This window comes from Mirounga angustirostris, unplaced genomic scaffold (genome assembly GCF_029215605.1).
Source record: "Mirounga angustirostris isolate CCGP_5_RB_7025 unplaced genomic scaffold, mMirAng1.0.hap1 SCAF_1, whole genome shotgun sequence".
Taxonomy (NCBI): Eukaryota; Metazoa; Chordata; class Mammalia; order Carnivora; family Phocidae; genus Mirounga; species Mirounga angustirostris.
Window position 1 is genome coordinate 200,358,412 of NW_026991709.1, and position 20,593 is coordinate 200,379,004.

The window sequence follows — 20,593 nt, forward strand, 5'->3', positions numbered from 1 at the left end:
AGGTGTCTCTGAGTTTCCATACTACGATTCATACTGTGATTGTTAATACTATTTGAAGGTTAACCGTTAGTTTCTCAAGATCTGTTTTCTGTAGGGAAATCAATATATTGAAAAGCTGGTGAAATCCGTATCAGAACAAGCAATTATTTGGTTAATTTAATTTTATGAAAACAGGCAAAACACTCTAGGTTGCTCTGTGACCTCACTTCATGGTACTTCATTTTGTAAGACTGTATTTGTTTCATGAAGCGTGTATCAAAACTTAAAAGTTATTAGCCGGGGGGACACCTGAGTGGCTCAGTCATTAAGCATCTGCCTTCGGCTCAGGTCATGATCCCGGGGTCCTGGGATGAAGCCCCGCATCGGGCTCCCTGCTCGGAGGGAAGCCTGCTTCTCCCTCTCCCACTCGCCCTGCTTGTGTTCCCTCTCTCGCTATCTCTCTCTGTCAAATAAATAAATAAAATCTTAAAAAAAAAGTTATAAGCAGAGATACAACACAGACTAGCACTCTATCTGAATGAAACTCAGTCTCTGAGTGGGGGAAATAGAAGAACCGCTGTAAGGCTCTGAGTGAGGACTTTCTCATCCAGGGAGGCTCTTTGCCATCCAGGCTAGGATTGTGGGTTCTTTTCTTAAGGGAAGAGCATTTTATTTGCACATTTACTGATTTAATTAGTGGAACTGTAATGGCATCATTTTACATGTCTATCTGTCTTGTATTTGAAGTTCTACTAAAATTGATTCAAGAGGACGATAATTCAATTATACGGGTGATAAAGTATAAAGACAAAGACTGTCTATTTATTTATTTGTTTATTTTGATCTCCCCCCCTTTTCTTATTGAAATGTGGCTGACACACTATGTTACGTTAGTTTCAGGTGTATAACATAGCAATTTGACAACTCTATGTTATGCTAGACAGTTTACTTATTTTTTTTTTTTTTAGATTTTATTTATTTATTTGACAGAGAGTTAGCGAGAGCAGGAACAGAAGCAGGGGGAGTGTGAGAGGGAGAAGCAGGCTTCCCACCTAGCAGGGAGCCCGATGCGGGGCTCGATCCCAGGACCCTGGGATCATGACCTGAGCCAAAGGCAGACTCTTAACGGCTGAGCCACCCAGGCGCCCCGACAGTTTACTTATTTTAATTAGTCTCAAGGAAGAGAATGGAATTGAAAAAAAGAGTTCATAGTCTCATCTTGACTCTCACCAAAAAATAGCTTATATTCTCATGAGGTTTCAGAGGGAATGGGATAGAAAACATTTAAAAAGAAATCCAAAAAAGATTTGTTATATGCTTCTTTTTAATGAGATGTGTCTAATACCCTTTTTTTTCCATTGTGTTTTGGCGGCACCAAAATATGTGAGTCATTTATGTTGGTTTGTCATTTGTGACATAGGAAGGATGTATTCTGTAGGGCTTAACGGGCATTGTTCCATTACATTGGCAGGGTAGCCCTTCGGGTTCGGTCTAAGAAATGAGGGTAGAAGAGGCGTTAACCTGAAAAGTGCTTGGTGAACACAAGGCTTGGTGAACAGTGGCCATGCTGTTGGCTGTTGCCATTTTGGGGGGATTTCTTTTATTCCTTCAGTCCGCATGTCTTAGATCCAGGGTCTGCCCCACATCCTTGACTGCTACAATCAGATCTAGATCCAAAGGCAGGTATTTACATTCATTCATTTATTTATTTTTAAATATTTATTTTTTATTTAAGAGAGGGAGAGAGTTCATGAGCAGAGGGAGGGGCTGGGGGAGAGAAGGGAGAGAGAGAGTCTTTTTTTTTTTTTTTTAAAGGTTTTATTTATTTGACAGAGAGAGCACAAGCAGAGGGAGAGAGAGGGAGAAGCACGTTACCTGCTGAGCAAGGAGCCTGACGTGGGACTTGATCCCAGGACTCTGGGATCATGACCTGGGCCGAAGGCAGCCGCTTAACTGACTGAGCCACCCAGGCATCCCGGGAGAGAGAGAATCTTAAGCAGGCTCCACGCCCAGTGCAGAACTGGATGCAGGGCTCGATCCCAGGACCCTGACATCATGACCTGAGCCAAAATCAAGAGTCAGATGCTTAACTAACCGAATTGCCCAGGTGGCCCTAGGTATTTACATTTATTTTTATCACATGGTATTCAAATATTTAAATTATACAGAAGCGCTAATAATGAAAAGTAACAATCCCAAGCCAATCCTACCACTTTCTCCCAGTATTAAATTCATCTCTCTCCATGTGCTGGAATTTTTAAACTTATCACTTTTATGACATTACATGGAGACGTCATAGGTAGATCCTGAAGCCCTACCTCCTTGATTGCTGAGTGCCTACCCAAGCTCAGCTCACTGTGACTAGGATCTGGGTAGGGTGGTAGCTGGGCTAACCAGGGCCATCAGCAAAATACTTTTTTAAAATGCTCCTCTTTCTCCCAGCTTAATGGCAAGCTTGAAACTCCAATGATACCCAAAGTCATTTTGGAAGAGCAAAAAGTGCACATAGACCTTGGGAGCCAGCCCTGCAGAAATTCAGGAACGAATGTCCCAGGCAGACACAAGAGCAATGCAAACACTAAAGCATGGGTTGGCCTGGGATGGGGAAGAGGCAGGTTTTAGGGTGAGGATTAGGAGTTTGGGTTGGAACATGTTAATTTTGGGACCTCTTTTTGACATTCAGCTGGAGATACAGGGGAAGCAAGGAATCTGGATTCAGTGAGGCAGTCTTGGCTAGAGAGCTATAATTGGGCACCATCAGCATACAGATCTATTTAAAGCCACGGCACTGGGAGATATCCAAAGAATGAGAAGAGCAGAGGCCCAAGGGCTGGGTGTTGGGACCTTGGAGAGTTGGAGGTTGGGAAGTTGAGGGGGGGTCAGCCCAGCGACTAGAGAGGTAGGAGTGGAATTGGCAGAGAGAGGGGTCCTGGGAGCCAAGTGGCAATCAGACTTCATGGGGGGTTGGGGGGAAGGCCTGTGCCAAATGCTGCAGATGGGTCAGAGAAGATGAAGACTGGATTTGGCCACTGGGTCTAGCAAAGCAGAGGTCATGATGACCTTGAGAACAGTTCCAAAGAAGGGGGATGCTGAGAACAGTTCCAAAGAAGGCGGATGTTCCAAAGAAGGGGGTTCAACAGAAAACAGGGGGGTGGGAACGGAGAATTGTGGATGTGAGTCAGCACAGCTCTTTCGTTGGGTTGGCTACAGGAAGTCCTTGAGCAGGTGAGAGGCTGGGTTTAGCTCGGGAGGTGGTGTAACCACAGGGAGGATCTGGGAGAGTTCTTACAGACCAGCCTAAGCACAGGCAGAGTTGACAGGAACACATGTGAGCAGGTGGCGTGGATGTGGTGCTGGGAGTTCCACGTGTTCTGTTCTCTTTCATTTCTTCCCTCCCTGAACCAGGAGCTCTGGGACAGAGGATGGGGTAGGTGCTGATGGAGGTTTGCTTGAAAGGGAGAAAATGTGCAAGAGTCACCTAGGGCCTGGGGCAAAGGGTCAAGCTTGGGAGTGTGGCAGGGCTGCTGGACAGCAGTGAGGGGCCTGGGGTCAGGGGTCACCATTCAAAGCGAGGCCAGTTTGCAAGGCAGTGAATTTTCCTCCACACTCACTCCTGGGTGGGTGCAGGTGTGGAGCTAGGGGTGGGGTGGGGGAGGTGGATGCCAGCTAAACTGAGGTTTGTCCAGGTGCACACAAAAGAGCAAAAGAGGGGTAGGGGGATTGAGGAGGGATGCAGGAGTGATGAAAATGGGACCACGAAATGTTTTTTATGAAAGCCTTACTGAGGAGCGTATCTGACACACAGGAAACTACACGTATTTAAAGGATACAATTTGAAAAGTTTGATGTACATATACCTCTGTAAAACCATTTGCACAATCAAGATAGGATCATATTCGTCATCTTAGAAGCCTCTTCCTCACTCTAGGTGGTTCTTTCCTCTCATCCCCTGTCCTCGGTGCCTGGGCAGTCACTCCTTCCTGTCGCTGTAGATGATTTTGCATTTATTAGAGTCTTACAAATCATTTTATATAAATGGAATAATTTTTTTTTTTTGGCCTGGATTCTTTCGATCAGCCTGATGACACCGAGATTCATTCACATGGTAGTGTGTATCAGGAGTTCATTTCTTTTTACTGCCGAGTAGTAGTCCACGTGTGGATAAGCTACAGTGTGTCCATCCATTCACCTATGAAGATGCATCTGGGTTGTTTTCAGGTTTTGGCTATAAAGCTAATATGAACATATGCCTAGGTCTTTGTATGGATAGACACTTTCCCCTGTCTTATAGAAATACCTAGGAGTGGAACGTCTGGAGCATACGGTGTACATATCATCTTTATAAAATCCGTGGGGATCTAGAGGGTTGGTGACTGGCAGGGTCCGGCTGTGTCCCCAGGCACCCACCCCGGCATTGCAGCTCTCCTGAGGAATTACTGACATTGACCACACTCTAGTGTTGCTACCAAGCTTTGCTAACACTCCTAACTGTTGACTGGTGGAAAGACAGTCTATAAGCACTTACTAGAATGTTTCAACACCTGTGATTCCTTTAACAGCGTGGTCCTGGCTCTGAATCAGGGGTCTCTTGTTGGCTCCACACCCTCTGCACACTGCCCTGGCAGCTTTGCCCCTCTGGTTCCCCTGCTTACTCATTCCCTACGATTTGCCCATCACAAGGGTGGGGGGGGGGGTTGGGGACGTGAAACAAAAACGAGGCAGAACTGAAAGCAGTCGAAGCTACATAAAGGAGAAGGTGATCACAACTCCCTGAGCCCTGGCGGTCCCACCGCAACAAGGGATGAGGGGAAGAGGTCTGGGCTTTCTCTCCCCACCTCGCCACACCCCTGCCAGACTTCTCACAGGGCGACCAACCTGTGCTAAAGGTTAACGCTCAAAAAAGGTGCAGTGATGACTCTGCAGATATAAAAGGAATGTGTGTTCGAAATTCTGGTTTTCTCTTGGGGCGCTTGGGTGGCTCAGTTGGTTAAGCAACTGCCTTTGGCTCAGGTCATGATCCCGGAGTCTGGGGACTGAGATCGGGGCTCCCTGCTCAGCAGGGAGTCTTCTCCCTCTGACCCTACCCCCTCTTGTGCTCGCTCTCTCTCTCTCTCTCTCAAATAAATAAATAAAATCTTAAAAAATTTCTGTTTTTCTCATTATGAACAAGAGGACAAGCAGTGAGGTGTTACAGCCAGTTCAAAGGAGAATCCAAAGGACAGACACATTTAGCTATCAGGAACATTGAAATGAACTTGCAAACAGAACAAACTGTCCTCAGAGGTGGGGGAGGGTTGTCCCTCCACCGGACAGAATTGATTTCCATGTTGTAGTCAAGAATTATTTGTGTTGCTATCAGTTTTCTACAAGTTCACTTTAATCTCTGCAGAGTTGTAAAGATCGGTCAGGTATGTTATAAACTGGGGCTGCCTATATATTTCAAACCGGGTGCCCTCGAAAGATTAGCATATTCCTGTGGCCATGCATTTAAAAACAAAACAAAACAAAACAAAACAAAACAACTTGGGCTAGCACCACATAATATCAAAGGAAACTATAATTAATAAAATGCATAGGTAGCTTTGGTAGAAATTTTAGGCAGGAATTCCATCCCTCTCTAGTTCTGCTACCAAGCTTTGCTAACACTCCTAACTCTTGACTGGTGGAAAGACAGTCTATAAGCACTTACTAGAATGTTTCAACACCTGTGGTTCCTTTAACAGCGTGGTCCAGGCTCTGAATCAGGGGTCTCTTGCTGGCCCTGATTCTCCTTCTCTACTTTTTTAGTCAAAGTTGCTGATAATTCACAACTCTGAGGGTTTAAGATGCCCCTTACATTCCCACAGCAGAGGGACGGAGAGAGGAGGTGCAGGGAGGAGGGCTGAGGTTTGGGTGGTTGTGGGGGGTGGTGCTTGAGTCTCCCGCCACTACGGGGAATCGCCTGTGCCCAGGTGGCCTGCCGGCTACTCTGGGCAGGTGAGGGCGGTTCCCCAGGAACGTGACTTCGGCCTCTGCTGTCCATTTAGGATAAAGGAGGAGTGGAACTTCGTGGCCGAGTGCAGGAGGAAAGGCATCCCCCAGGCTGCGTACTGCAAGAATGGCATTGTAGGCACCAACGTGAGGCTTCTGGAAAAGATCGAAAGGAACACTCTTGCAAGGCAGAGTTCACTTTCCAAGGAGAGAGACAAACGGAGCAGTCCATTTGTGTTTGAACTTTCGGGGGAGCAGTGGACGGTGAGTGCAGCAAGGGGGTGCCCGATGCGCGCTGCTGGGCTCTGCTCCAGGCATTGATTGGCCTTGGCCTTGGCCCAAAGAGGAGCTTTCCCATGGATGGGGAGGAGCCAGTTGCCTGCTCTGAACCAGATTCTCTCGTCCCTTCCTCCATGCAAGACCACGTAGTCCTGGGGAGGGCAGCAGGATCCCTCCCAAGCTGGCAGGGGCTGCGACCCCAGTGGCCCTCCCCAGGATGGCACAGCCTTTAAAATATTTACTCCTGGGAGCCTGGGTGGCTCAGTTGTTAAGCAACTGCCTTCGGCTCAGGTCATAGTCCCAGGGTCCTGGGATCGGGTCCCACATCGGGCTCTCTCCTCTGCGGGAAGCCTGCTTCTCCCTCTCCCACTCCCCCTTGCTTGTGTTCCCTCTCTCACTGTGTCTCTCTTTGTCAAATAAATAAATAAATAAATCTTTAAAAAAAAAATAAAATAAAATATTTACTCCTGTGGTCTCTCCCCCAGACCTTTAAAATCACTCTTTGCCCCCCACCTTTTTTTTTTTTTTAAATAAACTGAGTCTTTTAGGTAACATCCCCCAGTGGGTAGTGACAGACCCTTTAACTGCTTTTCCTCCTGAGATTCTGAGGCCAGGACAAAGATGCCCCCCCCCCCCCTTTCCTCAGGTGTTTACAGGTGGCCTCCTGCTCCCAGGGTCCCTGACCTGCTACTTTGCTTGGGGAGGCATCTCCAGGGCTTGCCCATGATCTGACGTTTTCTGGTGGAAGCAGCACCTGAGTGTGCCATGGCAAGCAAACTGGGACGATGGTCCCTTTCTGGGGCACAGGGTTCTCTGGAACCTGCCCTCCATCTCTTTTTATCCCCCCAACTTATGGCTGAAGGCACTCTGGGCCCGGAGACTGAAATTTTGGAGGGGGGGATCCTGGGGGTTGTCCTTTATTGGCCATGTGATCTGGGGGCAATTTACTCCACTTTCATATATTTTATCTTCTCCAGTGCTAAGGCCTGCCGTGGCTTCCTCTAAGGGCTGTTGTGGGTTCTAAAGGAGCCGATATTCTAGGACACTGACTTGTTGGCTGCACTGCCCTCTGAAACTGGGAGAGATTATTACTGTACAACCTCTAGTCTTCTTTCTCCTGCATCCCCATCACTGAGATCAGTGGGTGCTCTTCTGCAGTTCTAGTTAAATACCGCTGGTAAATCATTCTCATGTGCCATTGTCAAACGTGGTCCTGGTCTAAGCACTTACCCCACAGGGGTTACCCAGCCCACCTGGAGAACCTCCATCCATAAGCACTTCTCAGCACCTTTCCAACTGTATCCCAGAGCCCTTGAGCCAGGGGCGGCCTTGGATTCTGCTGAGTTCCTCTGTCGCTTCACAAATGAAGGCCGAGGGAAGTGGTGTGCCTGGAAAAAGGCAGAGCCTGGCCCAGCATTCAGGTCTCCCTGCTGTCTTTCTGGTGCTCTTTCCTATGATAGAAAAACAGTGAGAAATTTGGCACACCAACTATTAGATCTTTATCAAGCAACTACCTAGGGAGGGGAAACGTAGCACAAATTTAAAAATCCAGTGCATGGACAGATTTTGTTTTGAGTTGTTAAATCAGTGTGTTTTGAGATGTAAATCAGCGTGGCTATGGGTGTGAGCCTGGTTGTCTGTGTTCACTGGGCATTTGATCTTAATATCATGAATGAACGGCAGTTTTGTAATTGGGCTAATCTGTGAAATTAATGACAACCCCAGAGTCTTAAAGTGGCTTCTTGGAGGGGCTGTGGAGCGGGCTAAGGTTAGACCTGATGCTCTCCCGCATGCTCTCTCGCTTCTTGCCTTTTACATAAATGCCCGGTTGTACTTGGCTCTGTGCACGCTGCCACTCGGCTCCGACATCTTGAGGAACTAGTTGTGACTGATGTCATTCATTCTGTTTTAGGAGCTCCCAGATTCGTTGAAGGAGCAGACACACCTGAAAGAATGGCACATCAATAATACCCTGATTCAAATCATTCCTACTTATATCGAGCTGTTCAAAGCCATGAGAATTCTGGATCTGCCAAAAAACCAAATCTCCTGTCTTCCAGCTGAAATGGGTATGTTCTCCAGCAGGAGCCTCAGTGTTCTTGTCTGGCAAGCAGGCTGCTGGTGGGCAGGTGGTGGCTTGGCGCTTCCTTTCCCTCCTGGCCCAGGACGCTGCTGGACGGGGCTGTTTCCTGTGTTCCCAGAGCTGCTGGTTAGTTCGCCAGGTCCCCTTGGGGCAGTGATAGCAGGATCCCACCTGCAGAACTCAGCATAGGCAGACATTTGCCAATGGCTCAGAAACTAGAAGTCTCATGAGTGAGCAACGCTGTGTTTAGGAACTTTTTGTTTATTTTCTTTTAGTTTTAGAAAGTTAAGCATGCAATGACATGTTCATTGCAAACATAAAATACGACCAATTTGTTCCTGTATAAGTTTAGTGTAGCCCTATTATGTCATTTTGATCAACAGTTTATAATTCTCCATCATTTTTCTGTTCAGCTGCAGTACCTTAAAACGAAGGCTACAATGATCATTACTGCTTCTCTTTCTCTTGGGGTGGGAGGGGTGAAGGTCTGGGGGCTGCCTATAGTTCCATGAAGGATTAACTAGAGAGTAAGCAAAAAATGCTATGATCAAGGACTGACATGCTCAGGATAAAAGATGAGCTGACATTTAATCAAGTGCTTAAAAAACAAATACAAAATTATGTTTCATGTCTCCCCCATCGTCATTTATACAAATGTTTTATATCTTTGTCTTGTGTTTGTTATTAAAAGACCTTAAAGGATCTTCCCCATGGATGTTCATTTGTTCTGATGACAGGTCGTTTGAAGAACCTGAAAGAACTCAATGTGAGTTTCAACCATCTGAGGAGCATTCCTCCAGAACTGGGAGACTGTGAAAATCTAGAGAAACTGGATTGTTCTGGAAACCTAGAATTAACCGAGCTCCCCTTCGAAGTAAGAAAGCAGTCATATTGGCACTATGATTTACTTGTATTTGGTTTATGACATGGGATGATCTATAATGCAGGGAAGACAGTTTACAAGATGAAATCCATCTTTATTATATCATGCTTTCTTGACATTTCAATCACCCTATACCAGCGATTAGAAGGTCTTTTAAAATGTTCTTATACTAGACCAGGAGCTGAATTTAAGTTCAGAAAAGCTATCAAAAACAAACAAAACTAGGCAAAAATGTCCTGTTTTCATATAAGATATTTTTATTTAATGCCTGTTCAACGTATGATGTCTGTTGTCTGTAATGCAGATCTGGATTTATTTAATCCACAGTGGTAAAATAAATTGGAAACCGTTGGAAATTAATGGGGTAAAACTTGCAGATAACCAAAGTAGTCTTAACAGATAAGATTTTAAAAGTCTATTAATTTAAGCAATATTCATTAATGATTTTTGGTCTGTATTCACTGGAGAAATGATTCAAAATCACATTCTGATGAGATGGAGCAGCTGAGAGGAAAGAGTGTTGCCAAACAAAACTCAACAGGCTTCTTATGCTGAAGGGAGATAGAGATCTCATAATCCTGCTGGTAATGAACAGACTGGAAACAGTGTTCCTGGTATGGTGCTAACAAGTCCCTGGCTGCTGATTAGCATCCTAGATGGGGTGTTACTCTCCTTGTCTGGAAACTTCTGGGTGGGAGGAAGTGGCCGCGTCCACTGTCGCCTCAGGAAATGCCCGACAGTCCAGGTGAGGGCATCCACCCAGGGGCATGACTCCATGCATGAGACTGCTCATTCCCCAGGCCTCTTCAGTTTATTTATTTTAATTAATTAATTAATTTTTAAAGATTTTACTTATTTATTTGACAGAGAGAGAAATAGCATGCACACTAGCAGGGGGAGTGGGAGAGGGAGAAGTAGACTCCCCACTGAGTAGGGAGCCTGATGCGGGGCTCCATCCGGGTTCTGGGATCATGACCTGAGCTGAAGGCAGATGCTTAACTGACTGAGCCACCCAGGCGCCCCCAGGCTTCCCCAGTTTAGAAATTGGCTCAGTCTTCTCTTGGTTGTCCAGGCTGGAAACAATCCAAGTCATCTTGACCTCGCTTGCTCCCATGCCCTGTATTCATTCACTCTGTAAGTAAGTCCTGTTGAAAATGCCCTTCAGAATAGGTTCTGTATCTGACCACCACCCAGGAACTGGTCACCAACACCCTTGTCCAAGGGGCGTTATCATCAGGACTGGGACAAAAGCCTTCTAGGCTCGCCTCTCTGTCCCTTCTCTGTTTCCCCCCTTTATTGAGATATAATTATAGACCTTCAGATTTAACCATAAGTGTACAATTCACTGTAATTCACTTCTAGGATATTTTTATCATTCCCTCAAAATTCCGTCTCACCTGTTTACAGTTAATCCGCATGAGTTGGCATATTAAGCAGCCCTAGGCAACCACCATTTGGGTTTGTTTGTTTTTTTTTTTTTTTGCTGGCAAACAGCAATGTCCTGCTGATTCACCTATATTGACATACGTGGGAGCAAATGTACTCGGGATATAGATTTTTAGGCTCTTTGCTTTGAATGGGATTCTGTAAATGCACTGTACTTGTTATACTTCCCCAGTTGGCTCTGTTATTAACAGCTCACTGACTCTCATTGGCCATAAATTTCAGCCACCTGTTCAAAGTATGGCTGATTCAGGATAAATAGAAACTATGTAGCTGAAGACAGGTCATGTCTCAGCCTCATGTGTCCAACTTGTATGTATCCAAAGGAAGCATACAGCACACCAGGTTCTCGCCTCTATAGACTCAGGAAAGCACTGTTTGCCTGGATGCCATATCCAAATGCTGGCATTAAAACACTGTTTTTTTTCCTTTGGTTAAAAACATTACATTTACCATTGTGACCATTTTTAAGTGTATGGTTTGGTAGGGTTCAATGTATTCCCATCATTGTGCCTGTCTTCATGAGGATGCTTCTCACACAAATAATTGACACAATCCTGAATTCAAGTTCAAACAGACCTCAAGTAGAATGAATGACCCATGGAGGGAACTACCAGGAATTTTGAGACAAAGGTAAAGATAATGAAACTTCTGTATAAATGAGTGTTGTATTTATTTTGACTGAATGTCAGATTTTTATCTGGACAGCCCCGGAATTGTCAGGCAAATATAAGTACCTTTCAAAAGAGTTTGAGTGTTTTGCTTTGCCCTTGATGAAAGTAGCTAGTGGGGAATGACTATATCCAGGCATTTGCTCTCCTTGCTAGTTTGATGGCACTGTGATTTTCCTTATTCTAATTTTCACAGAAGTCTTAATTTATTGAGGATATTTAAAGGAAAGAACTTGGGGCGCCTGGGTGTCTCAGTCGGTTAAGCATCTGCCTTCAGCTCAGGTCGTGATCCCAGGGTCCTAGGATGAAGCCCCATGGCTTCTCTCTCTCCCTCTGCCTGCCACTCCCCCTGCTTGTGCTCTCTCTCTCTGTCAGATAAATAAATCTTTAAAAAAAAAAAAGGAAAGAACTTATTCTTTTACAGGCTGAAAAAAAAATGCACCTTCTACATTTATTGTAAAAAGAAGAAAGATGAGAAGCTGATGGTAATTCAGTCTTGGTTTTTCTGCTGGTCTGAGAATCTCTGCAACACAGCCAGAGACTTTAGACTGAATTATGGGCACCCCAAACATCTTTTTTTGACTGCTTATTCACTGTCACATTACTGTCTTCACATTCATTTTCATAAATTCAAAACAAGAGCAAAACTAGAATGTGCCCATTCAAGGGGGTGAGTTTGACCTGTGGGTCACTAAAGCAAATGTGGCAATATGGGATTAGGTACGATATTAAGGTAAAGAGAGGCATAAGCCTACTGCTTCTTTCTTTTCTACATTTCAGTCATTCCTTCTGTTGGCCCAACTGGCTCCATATTGCATATTTCATAAGTTTGGAAAATGTGTCCTGAGAGGCAGCCTAAATGTTATTTGTGGACTCTAAAAATAAGTCAGTAAAAGGTAGCTCCTTCTATTTGTCTATATTGTCACACAGCCACAACCCAACTTACAAAAAAATCCAAACATGAGACACTTTTCCTACGTCATTCAATATTCGTAGATTTGCATTTGAAATAAAAAAAAAATATTTCCCTGCATATCCAGTTACCATGTTAAAAACACAAACTACGGAAATGAGACATAAAGAGTAGAGATTTCTGATCTTTTGCCATGGCCCTTCACAAGTTCAAATGTGAGTCTTTTTAAGATTTGCCAAAACTCCTTGGCTGTCTTCAAGTCATTCTGTTTTTTTAAGGCTTGCACTTTTTGTTTTCTGTGACTTTGCACATGCTGTTTCCCATCTGGAGTTCACTTCCCTATCTTTCCACCTGTTGAGGAACCTCAGGACCCAGTGCAAAAACTCTATTCTCCGTGAAATCTTTCCTGACCCCTTCCCTTACCCCACCGTGACGTCGGCACATTAGCCCCTTATGTCTGTGTTACCGAACGCTCCAAGTTGAAAACTTCACATTAGTTCTTGCTACATAAAATGGCATTGCTTATTTTTAAAAGTGTGAACTCCTGGAGGGCGGCCCCTGCGTGCTGTTGATCTCAGCCCGCCCTGCATCAGCGCTGCAAGATACATACTCTGCTGATCTGTGTTGCCTATATTCTTAGAAGGGCCTTTGGGAAGAAATAGCACCTGAAAATTATTAGTTGAACATACCCTCTCTTACAAAAGTAATTAGAATATGTTGTTATTCCTTTCTAGTTAAGTAACTTGAAGCAAGTTACATTCGTAGATATCTCAGCAAACAAGTTTGCCAGTGTCCCGATCTGTGTCCTGAGGATGTGTAATTTGCAGTGGTTGGATATCAGCAACAATAGTCTGAGTGACCTGCCCCAAGATATAGACAGGTAGCTACTCGCATTCTGAAGGTGAGGTGTATGAATTACTTACTAACGCCTTAGACACCGTTAACGTTTTAAACATGCATAACACACGAATGGTCTTTGAAATCAGTGACTTTTCCAAGAGCTTATTGTTTCTGGGAAATGAGTTTCATTCTTTATATGATAAGACACTTTCCAGTCAGCCTCATACATGTGCGTGCATATGTGTGTGCATTTGAACACATCTCCGTTGTCTTGGTGACCTTTAATTTGCTTGAGTCGTCAACAGAATGACATCATTAACTTTCTTTACCCCACAGAAGTAGCAAAGTATTTTTATTATATATGGAATAGGAACATATCACTCTATGTCTTTATATATATGTTATTTACGGACGAGGAACATACTACTCTGTGTTTAGAGTATCGGTGAGGATAATTTTTTTTTTGTTTCATTTATTGACTTATCACACATAATCTTTCAAACAAAATCAATATGATTAGGAAGGTTTTTCCAATTATATCCTTGTATTTCATGTTTAGAAAATAATTACACCGGGCCGCCTGACTGGATTATTCAGTAGAGCATGCGACTCCTGATTGTGGGGTCATGAGTTCAAGCCCCACATTGAGCATAGAGCTCACAAAAAAAAAAAAAAAAAAAAAAAAAAAAAAAAAATATATATATATATATATATATATATATATATATATATATACCGAGTCATGTAAGATCCATTCATTCACTCATTTATTTCATTCATTCATCCCACCAATGATATTAGGCTCCTGAATGGCAGGCCCAGAGTTTAAAATGGTGAATGAAACAAAGTATCTGGCCTCCTGGGATCCACAGTCTTCTTTATAAAGATAGAGCATAATAAGCAAGCTGTCGTGATACAGAAGCCAAAACTGACTTAGTACTGAAGGTCACTCACATGACCTTTTTCTACTCCTGGTACTTATGATGCATATTGGTGCTTTCCGGGTTTGTGAAACTAAGTGGGAATTGTTTTAGTTTGAAACACGAGGGGAACTTGGTGAAATATTTGTGGGATCAGTCAAGATTTTGCAAATGCATGCAAGAAAAAACTGGGGGGGGGGTGTCCACCGAGTCAGAATAAAACAGAAAACAAATAAAACATATCTGGAGCGCATTTTGCTCATTTCCTTTTCATTTTGCAGGTTTCTTTCCATTTTAAAGTTAGAAAATATGATGGGAGAGGAATATCGGGCTTTCAAGATATACCCCCAGGAAACATGTTGCTCAAATCTGTTCATTCCAGGCCCCAACTCCAGTACGGTTCCTTTCCCATCCCCTGCTGGCCCCGGGGAATGTGGCAGACACTTGGAGAGGTGTACTGATTGGTCAGGCCCCCTCCCAGACTAGCGTATAATGCGCCGATTGCTTATCCTGCTGTTATATTTGTCTTTGCTTGGCAATTAACCCAGTGAAAACTTAAAAAACCCAAATAGTGTCTCCTGGCATGACTTTATTTAAATTTTAAAGTCCGTTTATTTTCATAGGGTCACATACATAAAATAAACTATGTAGGGATTTCATACCAGAATTTCTTTGCCATTCACTTGGTTTCCGCCCCCCGCCCCCCTTCCCCATGAAGTTAATCCTTTTAAGTTCTAATCCCTTTTACTTCTTCTTAGGCTAGAAGAACTGCAGACCTTTCTCTTGTATAAGAACAAGCTGACCTATCTTCCTTATGCCTTGCTTAACCTAAAGAAGCTCACCTTGTTAGTTGTCAGTGGGGACCATTTGGTGGAGCTCCCGACGGCCCTGTGTGACTCATCCACACCTTTAAAGTGAGTAGATCCCTGTAGAGACATTCACGTGCAAGGTAAGGGGCACCTGGAGCCTGGGTGCCCACCTGTCTCAGGAACCATATTGGATGGTTCTTGGACTCGGAGGACCTGATCCCAGTTCACAGAAGTTTCAATGCCTTTTTACAGGATTTTGAAGTTTTTGGCCAGTGGCACGAGGAAGTAGATCTCGGAGGATTTCTGGACAAACGCTGCTTTGTTTGAAGCGTGACAAAGCGCACGACCAGGGCTCCCTGGTTGTCTTACCCTTCTCTGGTTTCCTTAAAGGAACCTGTAAACCACCCCAAAGTAAGAAAAACCATCCCTGCAAATGTGATACAGATTCTAATCTGGCGGGAGACATTTGAACAGTCTTTCTTACCTTGGAAGTGGACTTGAAAAGCCCCAGCTCCACCCTCCCCTGAAGCTGACTCCAGGCCACCTTGACGCGAGGTTGCTCCAGTGAGAGCTGCTTCCTCCCTGTGTCCGGGGACCCATCTGCCTTGAATACCAGGTGTTTGCTATTTGGCGATTAAGGGGCGATTTCCCAGAGATGTCCAGTTCTTTCCGTGGTAGATGCTCACTCGGCATAAATCTTCCTCATCTTCCGATCCTGGCAGTAAGATGCATAGCAGACAGAAATAGAGAAGTGAACTATTGCAAAGAGAGAGACTAAATTCATTCCTGTGTTAAGCACAAGATGAACCGGGATATGACATCTTCTCCCCACTGGCCCACCACACTCCTTCCACTGGAATGGGTCTTCCCTTGCCCTTGGCTGTCCTAGGAATGTCTTCTGGATGGGAAGAGGCCCCCTGGTGGCGGGGGTAGCAGGACCCCCCACCTCCTTGGAACCCCTTCCACACTCAGGCAACCAGGAGCAGCAACTTCACAACCAAAGACAGGAAGGGAACTCCCGGTGAGGGGAAAATGGACCTGTGTGCAGGTAACTCAAGTCACTTCAGATGACGTCATTGTAGGACTTGGAAATCTAAAAGAATCAGAGGGAAGCTCTTTGAATTAATAAAAGTTTAATAAAGACACGAGATATAAGTTTTCATCAAGACCTCTATGTCTTACCGGTGTCTTAGAAATAACCTATAGAAAAACAATGGAAAGAATGATGGCAGTAATTGTATTAGCCAAAAATATAAAAATCTAAAAAAGAAATCTAGAAAAGATGCTAGTAAAATAGCTCTCTTATGTGAAGAAAATGAGAAAGTGTTCCCAAACACTTGTCAAAGAGGTCTTGAGTATTTGGAAAGACATACTGTGTCTTTCCTGGATGAAAAGGAGATAAAGACGTGATTTCTTCCAAAGATTATACTTCGGTGTAATGTGATTTCAACCATGACTCCAGTGGGATTTCTTTTTTGGAACTTGAACAACTGATTGGAAGGGATATCTGAAAGGCAGAAAGCTAAGAACAGCGACAATAATTTTGGAAAACAAGAGTAACGGGACAGAATTTGCCTTACTGAGAGTCATAATGTGTTTAAAAGGTGTAAGAATCAAAATGAGGTGGTGCTAGGCAATGATTTGTAGATGAATGATCAGAACAGAATAGGTAGTACTGAAAGTGAGCCTAATCTATGATATAGGGATTTTCATAAACCAGTGCAGAAGGTCTGAGTGACTTAAAACACCATTAGGGAAGTTGGCTAATTAGGGAAGACAAAGCCTGTTATTCACTCTACAGCATCAGAAAGCTTATGGCCTATAGCCATATATATGCTGTGTGTCATATAGGGAGACATCTAGATTAAGCCACAGATTAAGCATTAAAAGGAAACTATAAAAAGAATAAGAAATGCCATGTTAATGATGTGTGGATTGACCATGTGTTTAACACCTATCCTTCTTGAGATCCCATTTAGATGAGGAAAAAAAAAAAAAAAACCTATAAGCCCTCCCATGACAGAGAAAGCAGGGGAAGGCCTTCACAGAATGAGAGATGTCAACATGCTTTGGGAGACATACAGCAGATGGAACAGTGGTGACTGACAAAAATAGAATGGAATAGGCTCAAGTTCAGAGACCAAACCAAGAAACTGAGCCCACTGACCCCTGGAGAACTCTGAAGAAGCATGTGGTCAGAAATTCCAGGTCCGCCGGGTTGGTGCAGATTGAGGCAGGGTGCTAAAAAATGAAAGGACAATTTCATGTACGCAGACGATCCCCCGCCTTCCAATCTCCTCCTCGATTCCATTGGGCAGACTACTCAGCACCTGACCAAAAAGCCTGAGGTTTCGTCTAGGGGGGCCCTGGGGGAAAAACCCCGGAGTTTTGTGTTTGGAGACTCCCCAGGGGACTGGCAGCTCCTTGCCCACGTGGTCACCCACGGTGGGCTGGAACCTGGGCGAGCATGGTCTGCACGTGCGGGTGCCCAGCCAACATTTTGTGGTCTCAGCCTCAAACATGAAGGCATCAATCACCGAGCCTTTCCAGATGATTGTCACAAAAACATGAATTTTTCAATTTTAGAATCAAACTGCAGGCAAGATAGAAAAGTTAAATATTGGGGCACCTGGGTGGCTCAGTCGTTAAGCATCTGCCTTCGGTTCAGGTCATGGTCCCAGGGTCCTGGGATCGAGCCCCGCATTGGGCTCCCTGCTTAGCAGGGAAGTCTGCTTCTCCCTCTCCCACTCCCGCTGCTTGTGTTCCCTCTCTCGCTGTATCTCTCTCTGTCAAATAAATAAAATCTTTAAAAAAAAAAAAAGAAAAGTTAAATATGGTTTCAGATCAGAATGCAGATGGTGTTGGTGTTAACGGTGTAAAAGTGAAAGTACGTGATGTCTATGATGTGCTTTGAATGCATCAAAAAATAAGATGGCTCGATGAGCAGATTGAGGGGTGGGTACACAGGTGGCTGTGTGATAAAGCAGGTGCAGTAAAATCTTAAATATGGAACCTAGGTGGTAGGGATGGGTGTGTTCACTGTAGCGTTTTTTTGACTTTTCTGAATGTTGGAAAATTTTCATAGTGGAATGTTGAAAAAGTGAAAGTATAGATCATAAAAATTGGGAGGTGGGAGGGTTGGGGAACTGAAGAGAAGGGAAGGAAGACCTCCGCTTGATTAAACAACATTGAAGTATTGGTCCTGTGTAAAAGAGAGTTCCAGTAGGTTAAGTAAAAATAATGATTGATGATGAAAGAGACTGGCTCTGGGGATCTGAGACAGAGAGGTCGGGTGAGAGTCTATGGTTTTAAATAAAAAAGTATCCTTGCACTATTCAAATTTTAAAATATGTACAGTGATTATTCTGATAAAACATTGAAGAATGATGAAATATAGGCATTTTCTTTTTTTTTTTTTTTGGGTAGGGACAGATGATAAAAATTAACTCAATGAAAGAGCTTGTAAAGGGGGCTCATGGGTGGCTCAGTCGGTTAGGCTGCTGCCTTCGGCTCACGTCATAGTCTCACGGTCCTGAGATCGAGCCCTGCATCGGGTCCCCTCTCCCTCTGCCCCTCCCCCCCTCACTTATGCTCTTTCTCTCTCTCTCTCAAATAAATAAAATCTTAAAAAAAAAAAGAGCTTGCAAAAGAAAAGTTGCATGGATCTATACACAAAGAATTTAAAACTTTTTGCTTTCTCCGCATCTAGACATTAAATAAAATTACAAGGAAAAAGAACTGGGAAATATATGTTACAAAAATAGGACAGGTGGGCTTTATCTTCCACGTGTATAGAGCTTCCACAAACCAATAAGAACGATACCACCCAAGCCAGTAAGGGCCCACACTTGCAGCCAGAGACTATTCGAGGGATTTCCAAGTTTGAATTGAAATAATTACATTGCCTTTCACACCAAAACATCTTTCAAAACGGTGAGGACAGGAGATCAAATGTCATTTTAGTTTCTGTCCTTGAGCTTCTTTTTTTTGGTAGGAGTACCCATCTTTTCCGTTGCGAGGATATTGACCATCTGACTTCTTTATAATTTAACCCAACCTCATCTTAGAGTTTGATATCATTCATTGGGAGTAATATCAAACATAGTAGGACATGATCCAGTGTGAAGGGTCTGACTTGCTCTGAAGAGCAAGTGTTGGTGTGTCCACCTCAGGGCCTCCTGCCCGCTGTCCTCCGTTTGTGGCTGAGTGGCTCTCATTCCCCCAGCAGGCCTCTGAGCAGGACTGATTCCATAATCCTGTTGGATTATCCCATGGACCAGTTCCACTGGTAATGCTAATATTATGCGGTCATCTGTGACCTTCAAGGATGAGTAAGAACTTGAGATTTAATACCACAGAGGTTGACTTCTTCTTTTTTTTTTTTTTTAAGATTTTATTTATTTATTTGACAGAGAGACACAGTGAGAGAGGGAACACAAGCAGGGGGAGTGGGAGAGGGATAAGCAGGCTTCCCGCCGAGCAGGGAGCCTGATGCGGGGCTCGATCCCAAGACGCTGGGATCATGACCTGAGCCGAAGGCAGACGCTTAACGACTGAGCCACCCAGGCGCCCCAGAGGTTGACTTCTTATGAGATGAATTCTGTGGTTAAATATGTACAGGTGAAAATGTGATATTGTCCATATTTTCTTGAATAGATTTGTAAGCCTTATGGACAATCCTCTTGATAATACCCCATGTCAAGATGGTGTTGAAGTGATGGAAAGTGAACGAGATCGTCAATGCTTTGATAAAGAATTTTTGAAAGCCTATATCGAAGATGTTAAAGAAAGAGGTACGTTAATCTTATTTAAAATTATTTTAGGGGCACCTGGGTGGCTCAGTCAGTTAAGCACCTGACTCTTGATTTCCGCTCAGGTCATGATCTTGGGGTCCTGAGATCAAGCCCTGCAACTGGGCTCCACGCTTTAGTGCGGAGTCTGCTTATCTCTCTCCCTCTGCCCCTCTCCTGGCTCTCTCTCTTCAAATAAATAAATAAATAAAATCTTAAAAAAAATTCTTTTAAATAAATATATGGCATTCCATGTACTCATGCAACACATTTATTGACATGAATCACAATGATAAAAGTTAATTGGTTAATTGATTATTTTTCCAAGTGCCAAATATATATATACATATAATTTTTTTTAATATCAAATTTTTCTAGTGTACTTGAATACTTGATACATCACCAACTATTTGACAGAGAGGCCTGGAAACATACACTTGGGACGTTGCACTACTAACTGTACATGAGTTTTTAACAAAATGACATTGACAAAAGAGTATCCCGGTTAACGGGAAAATAAGATTCCATTTCAAAATCCATTTAAATTCAACTTTAGAAAAAGTTGTTTCTTACATAAATCAAGGTCCACTTATATAAAAATCACAAAAGGAAAAACACAAGGTGGCAGACTAGTACCTAGATCCCTTTAGCTTTGGTTTCCCACAGGGTGGTGATAATACCCAGGAGCAGGGGGAAGTCACAGGACCTCAGGAAAGGGCGGGAAGCTATTTCCCCAGGGGCTGTTCCCAGTGTTCTGGAAGATAGAAGCCCTTCCTTCTGCTGTAAGCACACAAACACAGGAAGAAGCCATAAGCACCCTTTTTTCTTCTAACCACCTCCTTCCTGGCTATGGTTGCACATTCTAGACTAAGGATGATTGGTCACATTCAGATATTCAGGGGTTTCATGACATCAATGAAAAATACCATTTATTTGGCAAATTAAAAATTTTTTTTCAACTAAATTAAGCAGATCTCTATGCAGTTACCTCCAATCCATTCGGCTATCCCCAA

The 20,593-nt window shown here is 43.8% G+C and overlaps 1 protein-coding gene across 2 annotated transcripts in view; it reads left to right on the forward strand.

The window, feature by feature from the left end:
• The window catches only part of LRRC2 (leucine rich repeat containing 2), a 42,613-nt gene that overhangs the window by 18,270 nt on the left and 3,750 nt on the right, over positions 1–20,593 (forward strand). For both annotated transcript variants that reach the window (XM_045862578.3, XM_045862577.3), the window contains exons 3-8: positions 6,006–6,213; positions 8,141–8,297; positions 9,049–9,185; positions 12,956–13,101; positions 14,740–14,895; positions 19,447–19,583. In XM_045862578.3, the coding sequence (XP_045718534.1) occupies positions 6,006–6,213; positions 8,141–8,297; positions 9,049–9,185; positions 12,956–13,101; positions 14,740–14,895; positions 19,447–19,583 (941 nt within the window). The remainder of the gene's footprint in view (positions 1–6,005; positions 6,214–8,140; positions 8,298–9,048; positions 9,186–12,955; positions 13,102–14,739; positions 14,896–19,446; positions 19,584–20,593) is intronic.